Source organism: Zalophus californianus, chromosome 1 (genome assembly GCF_009762305.2).
Source record: "Zalophus californianus isolate mZalCal1 chromosome 1, mZalCal1.pri.v2, whole genome shotgun sequence".
NCBI lineage: Eukaryota > Metazoa > Chordata > Mammalia > Carnivora > Otariidae > Zalophus > Zalophus californianus.
The window spans coordinates 7,247,211-7,263,822 of record NC_045595.1 but is presented as its reverse complement, the minus strand read 5'-3'; the positions used below and the strand labels follow the sequence as shown (position 1 = coordinate 7,263,822).

General features: G+C 48.0%; 2 protein-coding genes across 3 annotated transcripts; one reads left to right on the top strand and one right to left on the bottom strand.

Annotated features, from left to right (window-relative positions):
- Positions 1–4,655: 4,655 nt before the first annotated feature.
- UBL5 (ubiquitin like 5) lies at positions 4,656–6,418 on the bottom strand. 2 transcript variants are annotated; one of them, XM_027587456.2, is made up of 5 exons: positions 6,323–6,418; positions 5,982–6,048; positions 5,699–5,782; positions 5,515–5,552; positions 4,656–4,846 (listed from the first exon to the last, which is right to left on the bottom strand). In XM_027587456.2, the coding sequence occupies exons 2-5, from the start codon at positions 6,035–6,037 to the stop codon at positions 4,803–4,805; spliced, it is 222 nt and encodes a 73-aa protein (XP_027443257.1). In that variant the 5' UTR covers positions 6,038–6,048; positions 6,323–6,418; the 3' UTR covers positions 4,656–4,802. The 2 variants fall into 2 exon arrangements, with proteins under 2 accessions (XP_027443257.1, XP_027443258.1); XM_027587457.2 differs by lacking the exon at positions 6,323–6,418 and adding an exon at positions 6,262–6,320.
- A 6,124-nt stretch (positions 6,419–12,542) lies between these two features.
- On the top strand, positions 12,543–16,078 carry FBXL12 (F-box and leucine rich repeat protein 12). Its single transcript, XM_035724386.1, has 3 exons — positions 12,543–12,845; positions 12,967–13,039; positions 14,639–16,078. Exons 1-3 carry the CDS (start codon positions 12,760–12,762, stop codon positions 15,458–15,460), a joined length of 981 nt encoding a protein of 326 aa, XP_035580279.1. The 5' UTR covers positions 12,543–12,759; the 3' UTR covers positions 15,461–16,078.
- Positions 16,079–16,612: the final 534 nt, after the last annotated feature.

The following is a 16,612-nucleotide window of genomic DNA, read 5'->3' as shown; positions in this document are numbered from 1 at the left end:
AGGTGGGGCTCCTGGTTGGCTCAGTTGGTGGAGCATGGGACTCTTGATCTTGGTGTTGTGAGTTCGTACCCCACATCCTGTGTAGAGATTGCTTAAAAATAAAGTCTTAAAAAAAAAAATAGAACAGAGATCACCAGGGGTCACTTTTCCCCCCAGGGGACATTTGGCAATGTCTTAAGACATTTTTGGTTGTCACAAATGGTGGGTAGGGAGATGCTGCTGGCATTTAGTGGGCAGAGGCCAGGGATGTTGTTGAACATCTTACAATGCACAGCAACCCCAACAAAGAATTATCCAGCCCCAATGTCAACTGTGTCAAAGCTGAGAAATCCTGCCATAGAATAATTATCAAACATTTGTAAATACTATCGGAAATCAACACTAGTACAATACCATTAATTAAACTAGAGAAGAATTTCCCGTTTTCCCACTAACATTCTTTTTATGTTCCAGGACACACATTGTCATTGTTAGTTTCCTCCAGTACATGACATTTTTTAGGTCTTTTCTTGTCTTTCACGACCTTTGATACTTTCAGAAAGCAGAATGTCCCTCATTCTGATGTTTTGCCATGATAGGGTTTGTCTGATATTCTCATGATTTGATTAAGGTTACATGTTATTGGGAAGGTTATCACAGAGACAGTGTGCCCTTCTCAGTGCATCATACCAGGTGATCAATGATGTTGCATTGTTTTACTTTTATTAAGGCATCTTTTGCTGTGTAACAAATTACCCCACAATTTAGTGGATTAACATTTATTATTTCAGTTTCTATGGGTCAGGAATCCAGGCACAGTTTAGCCAGTGTCAGCAGGAATGGCTGTGGTCTCATCTGAAGGCTTGACTGGGGCAGGATCTACTTCCAAGCTCCTTCATGTGGTTGCTTTCAGGATTTAGTTGCTAAGGTGATCACGGACTGAGGAACAGATTTCCTCACTAGCTTTAGCTGGGGGCCTCTCCATGAGGCAGCTGGCTTTCATCGATGAACAAGTGGGAAAGCAAGACAGCAAGCAAGACAAAAGCCGCATTCCCTTTGCAACTTAATCTCAGAAGTGATATCCCATTACTTTTGCCATGTTCTGTTTGTTAGAAGCTAGATCTGGTCTATGCTCAAGAGGAAGGGATTATACAAGGAGGTGAATACCAGGACAAGAGAATCATTAGGGACCACCTTAAGAATCTGCCTCCCGGGGCGCCTGGGTGGCTCAGTTGGTTAAACCGCTGCCTTCGGCTCAGGTCATGATCCCAGGGCCCTGAGATCGAGCCCCACATCGGGCTCCCTGCTCATGCAGGAAGCCTGCTTCTCCCTCTGCCTGCCGCTCCCCCTGCTTGTGCTCTCTCCCTCTCTCGCTATCTCTCTCTGTGTGTCAAATAAATAAATAAAATCTTTAAAAAAAAAAAGAATCTGCCTCCCACTTGTGATGATTAACTTTGATCACTTGGTTAAGACAGTATCTAAACTTATTATTTTTCTCCTTGTGATGGATTTACTATTTTCCTCTTCCTCTTTGTAAACTTACTATTTTCCTCTTTTTGGGAGATACTTTGAGACTGTGCAAATATCCTACTTCTGCTTAAACTTTTGCCCACCAATTTTAGCATGTATCAATATTTCTTTGTCTACAGCAATTATTACTATGGTGATGCAGTGGTGATTTCTTATTTCCTTCTTTCCTTCTACATTTAAACTGCAATTCTTTTGTAATAAAGAATTGTCCCTTCTCCCCCATTTACTTACATATTCAATTATTTATTGATACGAGCATGGGCTCAAAGATATTTATTCTTTTGATCATAGTCCAATATTATTATTTGGTTGTTCAGGTTGTTCCAAATTTGGCCACTGGGAGCTCTTTCACAGGTTGGCTTCTGTGCCCTTTCTACATGCTCTCACCCTCTTTGAGCACTTCCTACTTCGTGGCATCACAAGATATTCCAGGCTTAGCTTGTATATTCTCTGTCCTAGTTCTGGGAACCAATCACTTCTATAAGGCTTGGTTCCTTTCATTGGAGAATGGTATTTAGAAACCAAGATCTAGGTGCTGGGTATGCCCATTGTTACTGGGGTGTCACTGCTTCTGGTCCAAGTGGATAAAGCAAGGAAATATAAACATACATATCTGCATTTCTTCATGTCTGTATACATACTAAACTAAAAAGTTTAGTTTTTAGTATAAGTCCATACTGATGCCTCCAACTCTAATCCAGCCTCACAGGGTTTATTCTAGCTACCTCCTTTCATCCCACCTTGTTTTATTTGTAACTTCTTCCTCTAGCAGTGAGAAATCTGGCTCTCACTATCTACAATATATTTACCCATTCGTTCAACCGTGTGTGTGTGTGTGTGTGTATGTGTGGTATTATACGTACAAAAGTAGTTCTGGAATTGCTTAATCATAATGCTGTGAGGAATTTATTTAATTAGAGTACAGGGTTTATGTATAATTCTTTTTTATCTTTAGCCTTACAGTATCCAGTTAAAATACTTTTTCCAGGGGTGCCTGGGTGACTCAGTCATTAAGCGTATGCCTTCGTCTCAGGTCATGATCCCAGGGTCCTCGGATCAAGCTTGGATCAAGCCCCGCATCGGGCTCCCTGCTCAGCAGGGAGCCTGCTTCTCCCTCCCCCTCTGCCTGCTGCTTCCCCTGCTTGTACACTGTCAAAAATAAATAAAATCTTTAAAAAAAAAAAAACTTTTTCCAGTTATTTAGGTTAGCTCCTTTCTTCCCAACCCCTTTTGGTGTGGTCATGTGATTCACTTATAATACAGGCAGATTAATTTGACATCCTACATTCCATCTTTCTTCCTACATCCTCGTTGACAAAAGCAAAGTCCTTCATCCACCACTACAGTTCTACACAGGGGCGTGCCATCATCACAAAAATCCCTCCATACTTCCTTTTTATGTAAAAAAAGCAAAACAAGCAAGTACCAATAAACTAATGAAAAGGAATGAGACAATTTATATGGAAAGGTGAAAAATAAAGCATAAAAAAGCAAGCTACTGGGGTGCCTGGCTGGCTTTGTCGGTGGAAAATGTGATTTGACCTTGGGGTCATGAGTTCAAGTCCCACATTGGGCATACAGCCTACTTAAAAAACAAACAAAAAAGCAGTGAATGGTATGTATTACAGAATGTATAATTATCCCAATTGTATAAAAATTACAGATTGTATTTTAGAAAATTACTGGATTTACTCAAATGTTAAAAATTGCCACTGGTGGGAAGAGTGCTGTTAATAAGAAACTTATTTTTTAACAAAACATTTGGATTGTTTTTACAAGCAGATATTAGCATGACCATTTTTAAAAAATGAAAATGGTTTCTGTAAACGTATTGGAAAAGACCTGACTTCAGGAGAGCAAATGGGACAAGAAGGGTTTTACTTTCAGCCCATATTTTTCTATGCTGATTTGAAATTAACAAGTAACCGCCTTGTCAAAGGTATGGTGTATTAAAAAAAACATCTTGTTGGTTCTATTTTTAAATAGACAAATATGGGGGGAAGATAGCTCTAAGAGTAGGAAGAGCAAGGTATCAGAAAACAGACATTTCTGACATCAGGAGGGAGCTGAGTCCTAAGGACAGAAGGGAAGCCAAGAGGGCAGGCAGGAAGGTGTCTAATGGAGACGAAGGAAAGATCATCCTCCATGAACTACAGACCAGCAGCATCCTAGACAGCAGGCAGGTCTACCTCCCAAGAAGCTTGGTAGTGAAGTGAAGGCAGTAGACTGGGTGGGGCTTAGGGGGAAGGGGAGGAGCAGCAGGCTAGACTTGAACATGTTACTGTACTGCAGGAAATCAGCCAGGTCAATACAAGAGAGGGGAAAAGGGATGGGGCAAGTTTCTGGGTGGAGCTCCTGAGAAAAGCTCCAGAATGCAGCTCTGGGGAAGGCCAACCTCAACCCTGGGATCTGTGGCCACGGGAACACAGATGGGGTGTTTGGTGTTCTGTCTACTCCCACCTGGGGGAAGGTTGGAGACAGCTTAAAACACTTTGTGCCAGACATCCTGCTGCTTTAACCACATTATCTCATTGAGATGTGGGTGCCACCATGGTGCTTTTTAGTGTAGGAAAACGAGGATCAGAGCGGCTGGCTTCCCCAAATCCCACCACTAAAGACCAAAGTTCAGCCTGTGCCACACTATCTCACTCTGTCCCCTAGGATTTCAAAAGTCCAGGAACTGTGGATGCTTAACCATGCTCGGGCTCATCTACATTTCACAACATGGCAATGAAGTAAACACTACCAGTTCCGGTTTGGATAAGGAAATGAAGACGTAGAGAAGTTAATTACCCTGCTCAGAATCACTATCAGTGGCAGAGCTGGGATTCCAACCATAGTCGGTCTGAATCCAGAACCTGTATTCCTAACTACTGTATCTACTGTCCTTACCCAGACACCCCTTGGTCTATTAGGATGACAATAATCCCACGATCTCTTGACCTTTACAGACCCATGGCAAATCCCAGAGCTGTAGGTGGGCTTCCATTCAGGCTCCCAGGCTGCTGGCTTACTCTTCCCTCATCCATCCAGTTGATCCCGAGCTCTTATTGAGCAGCTGGGTACTGAGAGTATGGTGACAACCAGATGTCAACCCTCCCCACATTAGACAAGGCCTCACTCAAAAATGACAACAATGAAGCAACTTCTAAGATTTTATTAACATGAGTTTTTAAAAACAAGCATCCATACCAGTGTGGGGGTGAGGGTGGGAGAGGAGGGGATGGGGGGAAGAAGGGAAGAGGAGAGGGGAGGGTAAGGCAGGGCACTTGACAGGGCGAAGGAATTCTGCTCTATTGGTAATAAAGCTCCAGGTTCATCCCATCATGGATTTCATCTGAAGTAAAGGTGTTAAGGAATTCTCACTGTGACCTCCATCTCCACCTTCATCTTGCACGGGTAGGTCAGGGTGGCTTGAGGACTCCACCCAGGGCCAAGGAAGCTATTTGGAACTTGGTCATTTTGATTCCAAACTATTAAAAAAAAGTTCACACTCCCTTTGCATGACAGACTTGCCTGAGTCTCACTCCACCCTGACCTCCTGCCCACACTCAGGTAGAGTTCAGTGATATATATTTTGACCTTAGAGTGTCTTCTGAGGGGCGCCTGGGTGGCTCAGTCGTTAAGAGTCTGCCTTCAGCTCAGGCCGTGATCCCAGGGTCCTGGGATTCAGCCCCACATCGGGCTCCCTGCTCAGCGGGAAGCCTGCTTCTCTCTCTCCCACTCCCCCTGCTCGTGTTCCCTCTCTCACTGTGTCTCTGTCAGAAGAATAAATAAAATCTTAAAAAAAAAAAAAAAGTGTCTTCTAAGCCAAGTCAAAGTATTTCACCAACCACCCTCTTCCCCCAACAAAACAACTACATGGCTCCCATTTTCTAAACGCTTACCATGTGCTGCAAACTAAGTTAAACACTTTATGTGCACAATCTCATACAGACTCCCGGCACTGAACAAAGAGAACCAAGTCTGGTTATGTAGACCCTGCCTCAAGAAGTCAAAGGATACAGTCCCCCAGAGACACATGGTCCTTAAAAATCGTGTACCTGCGGGATAGAAACCTTTTAGACGGAAGTCTAAGGTGGCTTTTCATCCTGGAGGCAAGCTGAGGAAGCTCTGCCTAAGCCTGCAGGGCTCCCCAACCCAAACCTGACCTAGTCCTGTCCAGCCCCCAGCTCTACACTGCACTCACCACTTCTTCAGGACGATCTTGTTCCAACGGGTGCCAGTTTGGGCTGCGATCAGCTTCTTAAGGTCCCCGATGGTGTCATCAGTGCTGGGCGCAGACGAGTTAAGGAAAATGGAAGGGAGAGGTAGAACGTGGAAGAGGGCATTCCAGGGCTGAAAGCACTCTGCCAGGACCCCATCCGCCCCCTCTCCCGGGTTTAACTAAAGTCACCCTACAACACAGACTGAGTTGCCTGGCTCATGCCAAGCACCCCAGGAACCACTGCCTCTCGGCCGCCGGTGGATACTTGCACTTAACGCGGACCTTCTTCCCTAGACGGTCGTTGCAAACAACCTCGATCATCCTGTCTGGAGCTACACACAGCGTGGGGTGGAAGGCAGCAGAGTCAGGACTTCAGGAGTCTCCCAGGACCCAAGACCCCGGGTTTGAATCTTCTGTATACCCCTCAACCTCCCGGATCCGCGTCCTTCCGGGCCTCAACTCCCAGGACCACGGACCCCAGGCAGCCGCGCCTCCCCCGTCAGGTCGCCTGAAGGCCCCGCCTCGCCTGTCGCAGGCGCGCACACCCTTGATGGCCGGGTCCCGTCAGTCTTCCCCGACTCCGGACTTCTCTACCCAGCCCCTCACCTCGAAACGCCTGGAACCAGCCGACGCCACAACCTCCTCGCTCGAGGGCGGAGCCGGGGTCAGAGCCGGAAGCGGAAGTGAACAACCGGAAGCGCCCGCTCCAGCTCCCCGCTCCCGGCTCCCCTTCCACACCCCTCCGACTTCTTTCCGGTCCCAGGCGCGGGATGGGCTTCCGGTTCCCAGGCGCCGCTTCGCGGTCCAGGAGATGCCTGCCCGTCGGTGCGTGGAGCCAAGTTGGGGTCCCGGTCTGTGCGTGGCCGGGGAAGGGGCGTGAAAAGAAAGTCAGAGGTCAGGGGCCGGCGCCCAGTCCGTTGGAAGCTGTTGGTTGAGGCCCCTTAGATGTGGGGAGACGTCGTCCGGTGTGAGGTTTGGTAGGAACATCAGGGGAGCCCAGGGACGTCCCGTGGGGGGTAGTGACTTCCCGTTTCTGAGCCCGACGAAGCCTCTTAGCCTCAGGGCTATGGGGAGCCTAGGTCGAGTCGTGCAGTCATCTCGTCTGGCCCCCTACCTTAATTCAGAGCCGGGCCTTGGAAGCGTTTTGCTAACCCCTCCCCTTTAGCTATCGCTCCTGACGCCCCGGGGCACCTGGGCGCAGACTACAGTCAATTAGCAAGGGAGCCGCCTGATCTCGTCCTGGATCGCAGCACTTACTAGAATGGAGTCCAAGTTGCACGCCAACCAGCATCACAGGCAAGTAAACTTGGAAAGGGCACAAGTGCAAAATCACCCAGGTTTGCGTCTTCAAGGAAGATCGCTCCGGCCGGGTTGGGAGCACCCTGTACCAGATCTCAACCTTCCCTTTCAGTCCCAAAGCAGCCCCTCGACTGGTCTAGTTCTCCAGAGCTGGTGGGGCAGGGAGCACCCCTCTCTTAAGTTCAACCAAACAGCTGGCAGTGGAAATGGAGCCATTCAGCTGTTCTTTCTCAGCAGACAGGCTTTTCCCAGTTTGGTGAGCCTAAAGGGATTCACTCTGAAAATGAGCCACCACTTCTGATGTGCCCAATCCACCTTCTCAAACTGGGATGTGAGATTAGGTGGAAGACATGAGGGGCCATCCTGTGGAAAGGGCGGAGGCTCTGTGACCCTTTGGCGGCTGACCTGACTTAGGGAGCTGGCCCAAGAGGTCCTACCACAAACACTAGGCTCAGGGGCCTTCCTGCTCAGAACTTTGACCTGTCATTCCTCTGAGAGTTCTTCTGAGTATGCTTGAGAGGGCAGGGAATCTGAATGGAAGACCTAGGTTGGAGACACAGGCTTTGAATTTGGGCAGATGAGTGAAAAACCCAACCTCACCCCTTAATATTAAACTGATCTCAAGCAAGACAGTTACCCTCTCCGATTCTTATTTTCCTCATCTATGGAAATGGGATAGCAATTCCCACCCTAGGATTGTAGTAAGGATTGGTCTTGGACCAGCTTCTGATGGTTCTTTGAGAATTTGCTTAAGAACAGATGGGGCAAGAGGGGAGGTTGGAAGGTCAAAGGTGAGCAGAGGGGACTGATGTGCCCAAGGAAGTTTGGAAGGAACACATCATTGCATTCACAGAATTACTGTGTCACACAAGATGGTGGTGGTGGTTACCACTAGATGGTGGAATTGCTGAATCTCCTGTTCCTCTTTGGTACTTTTTGGTGGTTTTCCCAGATTATCTACAATGAACATATATTACTCTTGTAATCAGGGGGAAAAAGTAAATGTTACTTTTTAAAACCAAGAAGTTCTAATTTCTAAATGATTGATTCAAAGATCGTTCAAGCACAGGATCATGACGCTGAGTTACAGGCTGGGGAGTGGGAATTGAAAGGGGTTGGGGTGGTGCTGAAAGGGAATGAGAATAAGTCTGGGATTGTTGAGCGTTTGGGCTCCAGTGGGTGGTGGTGGGGATCTACTGGGGGGCTGCCAGCCCCAGCTGGGCTAAGCCATCCTGAGGGGGTGGTGGGCAATGGGAAGTCCCAGGACTAGCCTGCCGCTCCTGCATGGACTCCCTCTCCCCCAGATTAAGTTGAGAGGGGGAGGGGCCTCAGGAGATATGACACCTTGCTTTAGAGACCCCTCCCTACACCCTGGTAATTAGAATTTGGAGATTCCCATGAAAGGACTCAGTGAATGCCCCTCGATGAACAAGGGCAGCCCTATTCCCCCTGTCTGAAGGTTTGCTGTCAGAGGTGCTGGGGTGGGGAGGAGGTAGGTGCTTCCCAAGAGGGATAGTTCTAGGTCACAACCCAAGAAGCAAGCTGGGCAGGCCCTCTCTAATCCCTTGTTTCCTGGGTTTCTGACCCAGAGAAAGGAGTTTATATGTGAGGTTTCCCTCCTTCCACCTCTGTATGCTGATGCAACAGGAGACGGTTCTTAGGAACCCTCCTGTAACCGAGCCCCAGGGGCAGGATTTTGCCGGGTTTAGCTGAACTTTAAAGCCGTTGCCCCAGGGGTGCAGTTTAAACCAAATTTGGCAATTTTATTTATTTTTATTTCTTTTAAAGATTTATTTTTACTTATTTGAGAGAGAGCGAGCGAGCATGAGCGAGCAGGAACGGGGGGTTGGGGGCAGAGGAGAGGGAGGAGCAGAGTGCCCACTGAGTAGGGAACCCGATGTGGGGCTTGATCCCAAGACCCTGAGACCATGACCTGAGCCGAAGGCAGCCGCTCAACCAACTGAGCCACCCAGGTGCCCCCAAATTTAGCAATTTAATTTTTAAAAAGATTTTATTTATTTATTTGAGAGAGTGAGAGAGGGAACACAAGCAGGGGATGTGGGAGAGGGAGAAGCAGACCTCCTGCTGAGCAGAGAGCCTGATGTGGGGCTCGATCCCCGGACCCTGGGATTATGACCTGAGCCAAAGGCAGACGCTTGACGACTGAGCCACCTAGGTGCCCCCCAAATTTGGCTCAGTCGGTTAAGCATCCGCCTCTTGGTTTCAGCTCAGGTCACAATCTCAGGGTCATGAGATCAAGCTCTGTTTTGAGCTCTGCGCTCAGTGCCGAGTCCCCTTGGGATTCTCTCTCTCCCTTTCCCTCTGTCCCTCCTCCTGTGCTCTCTCTCTCAAATAAATAAAATATTAAAAAACAACAACAACAAAAACCAATCGCCTCACCTAGGAATCGCCAGAGGGGAAATAATCTTAGGAGTGGAGAGAATTGCTCTGGAATTTCCTTCTTCCAACATCCAGCCTTTCAGCAGGCCTTGGAGATACAGCGGTGACCAAGGCTGACCCACCACCCCAAATTCAGTCTGATAGAAGAATAAGACAAGTGGTCTTCAGTACAGTGCTGTGAGGGGGAAGCCCAAGGCGCTGAGAGCAAAGAAGGCATTCCCCATGTATGATGGTATAGGCTTTCCAGAAGGACTCAAGACCACGGGTAGTGTGGCAGAGGGGTACACTGTGGCATCAGATCTGGGCCTGTGGCCCTGGCAAGTGACTTGACCTCTGTGGGATTCTTTTGGTCTTTCCACAATTGCAGGATGGCTGCCAAAGCATGAAGCATTTTTTTCTGTGCTCTTTCTTGTTTGAGGAAAAATATCGAAGGGGTTTGATTGATTAACAAACATTTGGAACATACTTTTTTTTTTAAGGTAATAATTGCACATGGTAAAAATTCAAGCAGTAAAGAAGTATATATATGGCAGCATAAAGTGTCCTTGCCTTCAGAGCCCAGCCCTCCCCAGGGGCAACTACCATTAAAAGTTGCCATTTTCTGGAGATAGTTCTGGCTTCAAATGTCTGATATGGAGCCTCCCAAGAAAACGATAAAACTTTTCAGACATTAACACATTTCAGTAGAGATAGAGACTTTGTATTTTCAAGTAACATACAATATTTTAAGTTATGTCAAAGGGCAGAAACAAATGACTTAGGGTTTTTTGGTTTTGTTTTTTAAGATTATTTATTGATTTATTTTTAAGTAATCTCTACACCCAATGTGGGGCTTGAATTCACATGCTCCACCAACTGAGCCATCCAGGCACCCTATGAATGTTTTAGTTTTTATACAGGCCTTCGTGTATGAAGGGTGAAACATAATAAATCGTGTGTGCATTTTTTGGAGATGTATGTATTTCCAGTGAGATCAAACTATATTCACTGATCTCTATACCTGCTGCTTTTTAAACCAAACAGTATCCTGGAGATTGTTCAAACAGCACTGAAACACCTACGTCATTTTTTTTTTTAACGATTTGAGATCCTACACATGGCATTGTTGGGTCCAGCAGAGGCTGCAATCTTATATTGCTAAACTGGCTTCAAAGAGTTTGAATCAATTCTGCCCCTTCTGCAGGGTTGGAAGGGTCTGTTTCCTCACACCAAGGCCAGTGTGGATATTTTCCAGCTTCTTCATCTTTTTTTTGTTTTGTTTTTAAAGATTTTATTTATTATTTATTTGAGAGAGAGCATGAGCAGGGGGGAGGAGCAGATGGAGAGGAAGAAGCAGATTCCCCGTTGAGTGGGGAGCCCTATACAGGGCTCGCTCCATCCCAGGTCCCTGAGATCATGACCTGAGCTGAAGGCAGCGGCTTAACCGACTGAGCCACCTAGGCGCCCCTTCATCTTTTTTAATCTGATAGATGAAAGCCCTGGTGTTTTACTTTTTATATATTTATGGATAAGCACAAGCATACAGATGTATTTTTTTAGCTTTATTGAGGTATAGTTGATACACAAAAATTGCACACATTTAATGTATACATCTTAATGAGTTTTGCATTTCTTTTTAAGACAGTTTTCAACATCTCCAAATCCTGCCTCTGTGTGTGTGTGTGTGTGTGTATTGAAAACATTTATTGCCGTAATAGGCTCTTGGGGGTGTGATTTAGCAAAACCTCAGAATTAAATTTCACATGTCCTTTGATGCATCAAACCGGTTCCTGGTTATTTATCCAATAGAAAAAAACATGTGAGAAGGACACCTGGGTGGCTCAGTGGGTTAAGTGTCTGCCTTCCCTGCGATCCTAGAATCAAGTCCTGCATGGGGCTCCTTGCTCAGCCGGGAGCCTGCTTCTCCCTCTGCCTGCCACTTCCCCTGCTTGTGCTCGCTCGCTCTCTGACAAATAAATAAATAAAATCTTTAAAAAAAGAAAAAAAATGAAAGATATATATGTATATATCTACTTACCCAGTAGAAAAAACATGAGATATAGTATATATAAATGCTTTTATATACAAGTGCTTATATATATAATATATAAATGCTTACTTATATATATTATATATAAATGCTTATATATATAAATGTTTAGCTCAAATATTGTTTGTGGTAACAAATCTGGAAACAACTTGAATACTCATCAATACAGGAATGTTGAATAAATTTGTTTTTATTGATAATTTTTTAATGAATTGCTAATTTAAAAATGAGTCATGGGGTACCTTGCTGGCTCAGTCTATGCAGCATGCGACCCTTGATCTTGGGGTTGTGGGTTCCAGACCTGTGTTGGGCGTAGAGATTACTTGGAAATAAAATCTTAAAAAAAAAAAAAAAGATATGGGGCGCCTGACTGGCTCAGTGGGTAGAATATGCAACTCTTGATCTCCCAAGTTGTAAGTTCAAGACCAGGTTGGGTGTAGAGATTACTTAAAATCTTTTAAAAAACAAATGAACAGTATATATTTGGTGGGAGTGTCAACTCAGCCTCTATGCAGAACAATTTGGCATTATCAAACTGAAAAATTGAACACGCTCTTTGTTAACAAGCTACTTCGGTTCCACAAATTTATTCTTGTTCATAGGCATCAGAAAGCATTATTAAGTAAAAAAGTTAGGGCCTCGCTCTCCGTTACGACAACCTATGGTTGTCCCGCGTTAGCGCGGCTCCTACCGCGCCTGCAGGGCTGGGTCCTGGGGTCTGAAGCCCCGCCCTCCCAACACTTGCCGCGCTCTCGGGCCTGTCACCGCCCCCCAGCGCCGCCCCCGGGCCGCTCGTCACCGCCCTTGGCCCCGCCCCTGGCCCCGCCCCTGGGCTGCTCGTCACCGCCCGAGCTACCTTTCCCGGGCTCGATCCCGGTCCTCAGTCCCGCCCCACGAGCCTCCTCCCCGCCTTTAGCCCGGCCCCCAGCCTCGTCCCAGCCCTTAATCCCGCTCCCGGGCCTCGTCCTCGACCCAAACACGTCCCTGGGTCTCCCGTCCCCGTCCCGGCTCCCGTCCGAGCCCCAGCCCCGCCCCCAGCCTCGTCCGCGCCCCTAACCCCGCCCCCGGGCCGCGTCAGAGCCTCAGCCACGCCTTCCGTGCTCGGGCTTGGCTCCCAGTACCATCCTCCGCTCTCGGTCCAGATCGCCGGGACCCGACCATGTCCCCGCCAGAGGAAAGCTGAAACTCTCCGCCCGCTGTCGGAGGCGGCGGCCACCGCCCTGCCGGCACCCTCCCCCCCCCCCCCCGGCTGGCGCCCCCGGGGCGAGATCCCGAATCCCCTCAGCCGCAAGCGGAAGTACGTGTCGGCGGGATCATGGCGACTTTGGCCGACCTGCCGGACTCAGTCCTGTTGGAGATCTTCTCTTACCTCCCGGTCCGGGACCGGATCCGCATCTCCAGGTGCGGCCCCGCCCCGTGGGATGGGGGAGAGGACGGTCGGGCGGGGGTGGGGCTCCCCCTGGGATGCGGATCGGGTCCCCGCGGGGCCGGGGTTGTTCTAACGGCGGGTCCCCTCCCCCAGGGTTTGTCACCGCTGGAAGAGGCTGGTGGACGACCGGTGGCTCTGGCGACATGTCGACCTGACGCTGTACACGGTACGCGGGGCCGACCGGGCGGGCCTGGGCCGCGAGCCCCACCCCCTCGCTCCCTAGATTTCGAGCTTGACGGTCCCGGGCGCATCCCGGCACCGTCGCTTACCTGCTCCGCAGCCTGTTTCCCCATCCCCAAAATGGGGATAACCAAGCTCGTGCGGGGAAAGAGCTTAGAGCCGAGTCTGGCATAGAGTGAGCCGAGGACAAATGTTAGTTGCTTACATTATCTATTAATGAGTTTTCCTGGAGGAATCATTTTCCAGATTCAACTTAATTTCCAGAATTTATTTCCTGAGTAGTGCAACCGAACCTTTTCCACTGTTTCTCATTTGCATCGTATTTATTTTTCTTGTTTTAGTTTTAACTATTTCAAATATATATAGAAATGTGTAGAGGGTAATAATCTGAAACAACTATGCACTCATCACCTAGATTTAACCCATTTTGACCTTCGGTCATTTTTGCTGCAGATTGTGTGAAACATACATGCAAAGGTTTATGTAGACATATATGCACACAACATTTATAGATATATTCCTTGCATTATTTGAAACCCTCCTCAGAGGTAACCACTATTATAAACTGGATTTGTAGTCTTCTGATCACGTTTTTATTTACTTCCTGCGTGAGTGCTGAGAAGCAATATATAGTTTTGTTAATGTGTTTCTAAAGTTTAAATAATGGTATTCTATTTAGGTAATTAAATGCTATTTATTGTACATCCACCCACAACTAGCTTTATTCACACAATATTGCTTTTGAGATTTATTTTAATTGAGACATGTAAATCTTGTTTGTTCCTTTTAACTTGTTAAATGAGTGTACCACAATTTCTCTATTTTCCTGTTGACAGATACTTAGTTATTTCCAGCTTTTTACTATTATAAACAGTGTTGTAAAGGAGTGTCTCAGACTTGCCTGTGTATATGAATCACCCAAGGATCTTGTTAAAATGCTGATTCTGATTCAGTGAACTGGATGGGGCCCCAGATTCTGAATTTCTAACAACCTCCCAGGTTTTATGCTATGCACAAATTTTACATTATGCAGTTTCTTTTTTCTTTTTTTTTAAAGGTAAAATGTACCTACATAAAAATGCACAGTGCTTCCAGTTACATTTTTGTTTTCTAGTAATTAACCTTCCAGGGTTAATTTTTGCAGCTTTCACCATTACCAGGTTGTGATGATGATGATGATGATTTTTTAAACATAGGTCTAATTTACTCTAGGCACTTCTAGGCTTTTTCAGCTTGGTTTTGTGTTGCTTATTTCTGCTGGCGGTGGTCATTAAGAAAGGGCTAAAACGCTGGTGAGTCGCTTTGCTTTCTTACTTACTCCAGATCATGGGAATCCACTCTTTTTGCTTGCTAAAGCAATAGATTGCTAAAGACAGATCTATTCTGATCATCCCTTTCCCCCCATTGCTTTTGTTCAAACCTAGAAATCGAAATGAATGGGAGGTGCAGGGTCAGATGAGGCTGGCAGGGGAAGGGCAGAAGCCCAGGGGAGCGCTAGAGCCCCAGCTGGGGCTTGTCTGTCCCCAGGCAGGCAGGGCCCTTGGAATATCCCTCACCCTGTCACCCCCATCTCTGGCTCTTACAGATGCGGCCTAAAGTCATGTGGCACCTCCTTCGCCGGTACATGGCATCCCGGCTCCATTCCTTGCGGATGGGTGGCTACCTGTTCTCAGGCTCCCAGGCCCCCCAGTTGTCCCCCGCCTTGATGAGAGCCCTGGGCCAGAAATGCCCCAACCTGAAGCGCCTCTGCCTACATGTGGCTGACCTGAGCATGGTGCCCATCACCAGCCTGCCCTGCACCCTGAGGACCCTGGAGCTGCACAGCTGTGAGATCTCCATGGCCTGGCTCCTCAAGGAGCAGGACCCCACCGTGCTGCCCTTGCTCGAGTGCATTGTGCTGGACCGTGTCCCTGCCTTCCGAGACGAGCACCTGCAGGGCCTGACACGCTTCCGTGCCCTGCGGTCACTGGTGCTCGGTGGCACCTACCGTGTGACGGAGACAGGGCTGGATGCGGGCCTCCAGGAGCTGAGCTACCTGCAGAGGCTGGAGGTGCTAGGCTGTACCCTCTCAGCCGACAGCACCCTCCTGGCCATCAGCCGCCACCTCCGAGATGTGCGGAAGATCCGGCTGACCGTGAGGGGCCTCTCTGCCCCTGGCCTGTCGGTCTTGGAAGGCATGCCAGCCCTGGAGAGTCTCTGCTTGCTAGGCCCTCTCATTACCCCAGAAATGCCTTCCCCAGCTGAAATCCTCTCTTCCTGCCTCGCCATGCCCAAGCTCAGGGTCCTTGAGCTGCAGGGGCTAGGGTGGGAGGGTCAGGAGGCTGAGAGGATCCTGTGTAGGGGACTGCCCCACTGTATGGTCATCGTTAGGGCCTGCCCCAAAGAGTCCATGGACTGGTGGATGTGACTACCACCCGTCCATCTCAGCTTTCATTGGGGAGCCCCGCACCCTCTGAATGGCACCTTGCAGAGGGCCTGTAGTCAGGCCGATAGGGCCTGAAAGCCACAGGTAGAGAGAACCGAGGCCTTGGGGCCTCCAGACAATTGGAATCCCTGTTTGCCAGTTGTTTGGCCTCTGTGGCATCAGCCAGCCTCCTGGAGGGCCCGTCCGCACATCTGGAAATGGGGAAGATCATAGCTACCTCATGGTTATGTTGCAAAGCCTTAACTCTTTATCAGCCCTGGGCCAAAAAGGTCCTTGATGAAGGGTTGTTCTCAGGAACAGGACGGATGCAGAAGGGTAGGGCTAGGAGTTAGGGGGACCTGAGGGGCCAAGGCCCCTTAGGAGGCCTGGAAAGACTGTCTATGCATGTGCACCCACACACCGACACACCATTGATACACCTACTTGCACACGAGGGTCATGATGAGAAAGCCAATCAAGACTTAGGCTTTGATGATAAAAGTGTTAATGAAGGTTCTAAGTTGTATTTTCAGTACTTGGTATTCTGTATTTTTCAATTTTTCCACAATATATATTATTTTGCTATTAAAGAAAAAAATATATATATTTTTTCAAAAAAGCATTTGGTTTCTTATTCAACAAACGTTTCTTGAGTGCCCACTTTATCATAGGCTGTGTTCTAAGCCCTGGGGCCACAGCAGTGAACAAAACAATCCCTGAGTAGAAGGCTGGGCAATCAACAGGAGAAAGCATCGATGGAATAGTTTTAGAGACAATAAACCAGGCTCACGTGATGGAGGTGCCTATGTCTGGTAGACTGGGCGGGATGAGCTGCTCAAGTTTGGAGACCTGAGAGGTGATGAGGAACCCACTCTGGGAAGCGCTGGGAAAAAGAAAAGACCAAGACACTGACATGGGGATGAGCTTGACCTTTTTCAGGATCAGGAAGAATCGTGGCTGAGGGAACAAGGGGTGAGCAATAGAAAGTGAAGTCAGAGAGCTGAAGGGGTGAGGTTGGAGGGTCCTCACAGGTGGCACAGGTTTTAAGGGTTCAGTAAGTAGCGACTTCCTGCCTGCTAAGTCTGAGCCACTTGAAAAAAGCAGGTGTCAGGCTGATGGTGACCAGGAGCGCCCGCCCTTGAGATGAGTGTTACT

Bases quoted from the DNA above. Each gene is read 5' to 3' on its own strand.
- UBL5 (XM_027587456.2), bottom strand. From the start codon at position 6,037: ATGATCGAGGTTGTTTGCAACGACCGTCTAGGGAAGAAGGTCCGCGTT. The intron at 5,783-5,981 runs GTATCCACCGGC...GTCTGCGCCCAG, and splicing joins AAGGTCCGCGTTAAGTGCAA to CACTGATGACACCATCGGGG. The intron at 4,847-5,514 runs GTATCCTTTGAC...CCTTTACTTCAG, and splicing joins CCATGTGTCTCTGGGGGACT to ATGAAATCCATGATGGGATG.
- FBXL12 (XM_035724386.1), top strand. From the start codon at position 12,760: ATGGCGACTTTGGCCGACCTGCCGGACTCAGTCCTGTTGGAGATCTTC. The intron at 12,846-12,966 runs GTGCGGCCCCGC...CCCCTCCCCCAG, and splicing joins GACCGGATCCGCATCTCCAG to GGTTTGTCACCGCTGGAAGA. The intron at 13,040-14,638 runs GTACGCGGGGCC...TGGCTCTTACAG, and splicing joins TCGACCTGACGCTGTACACG to ATGCGGCCTAAAGTCATGTG.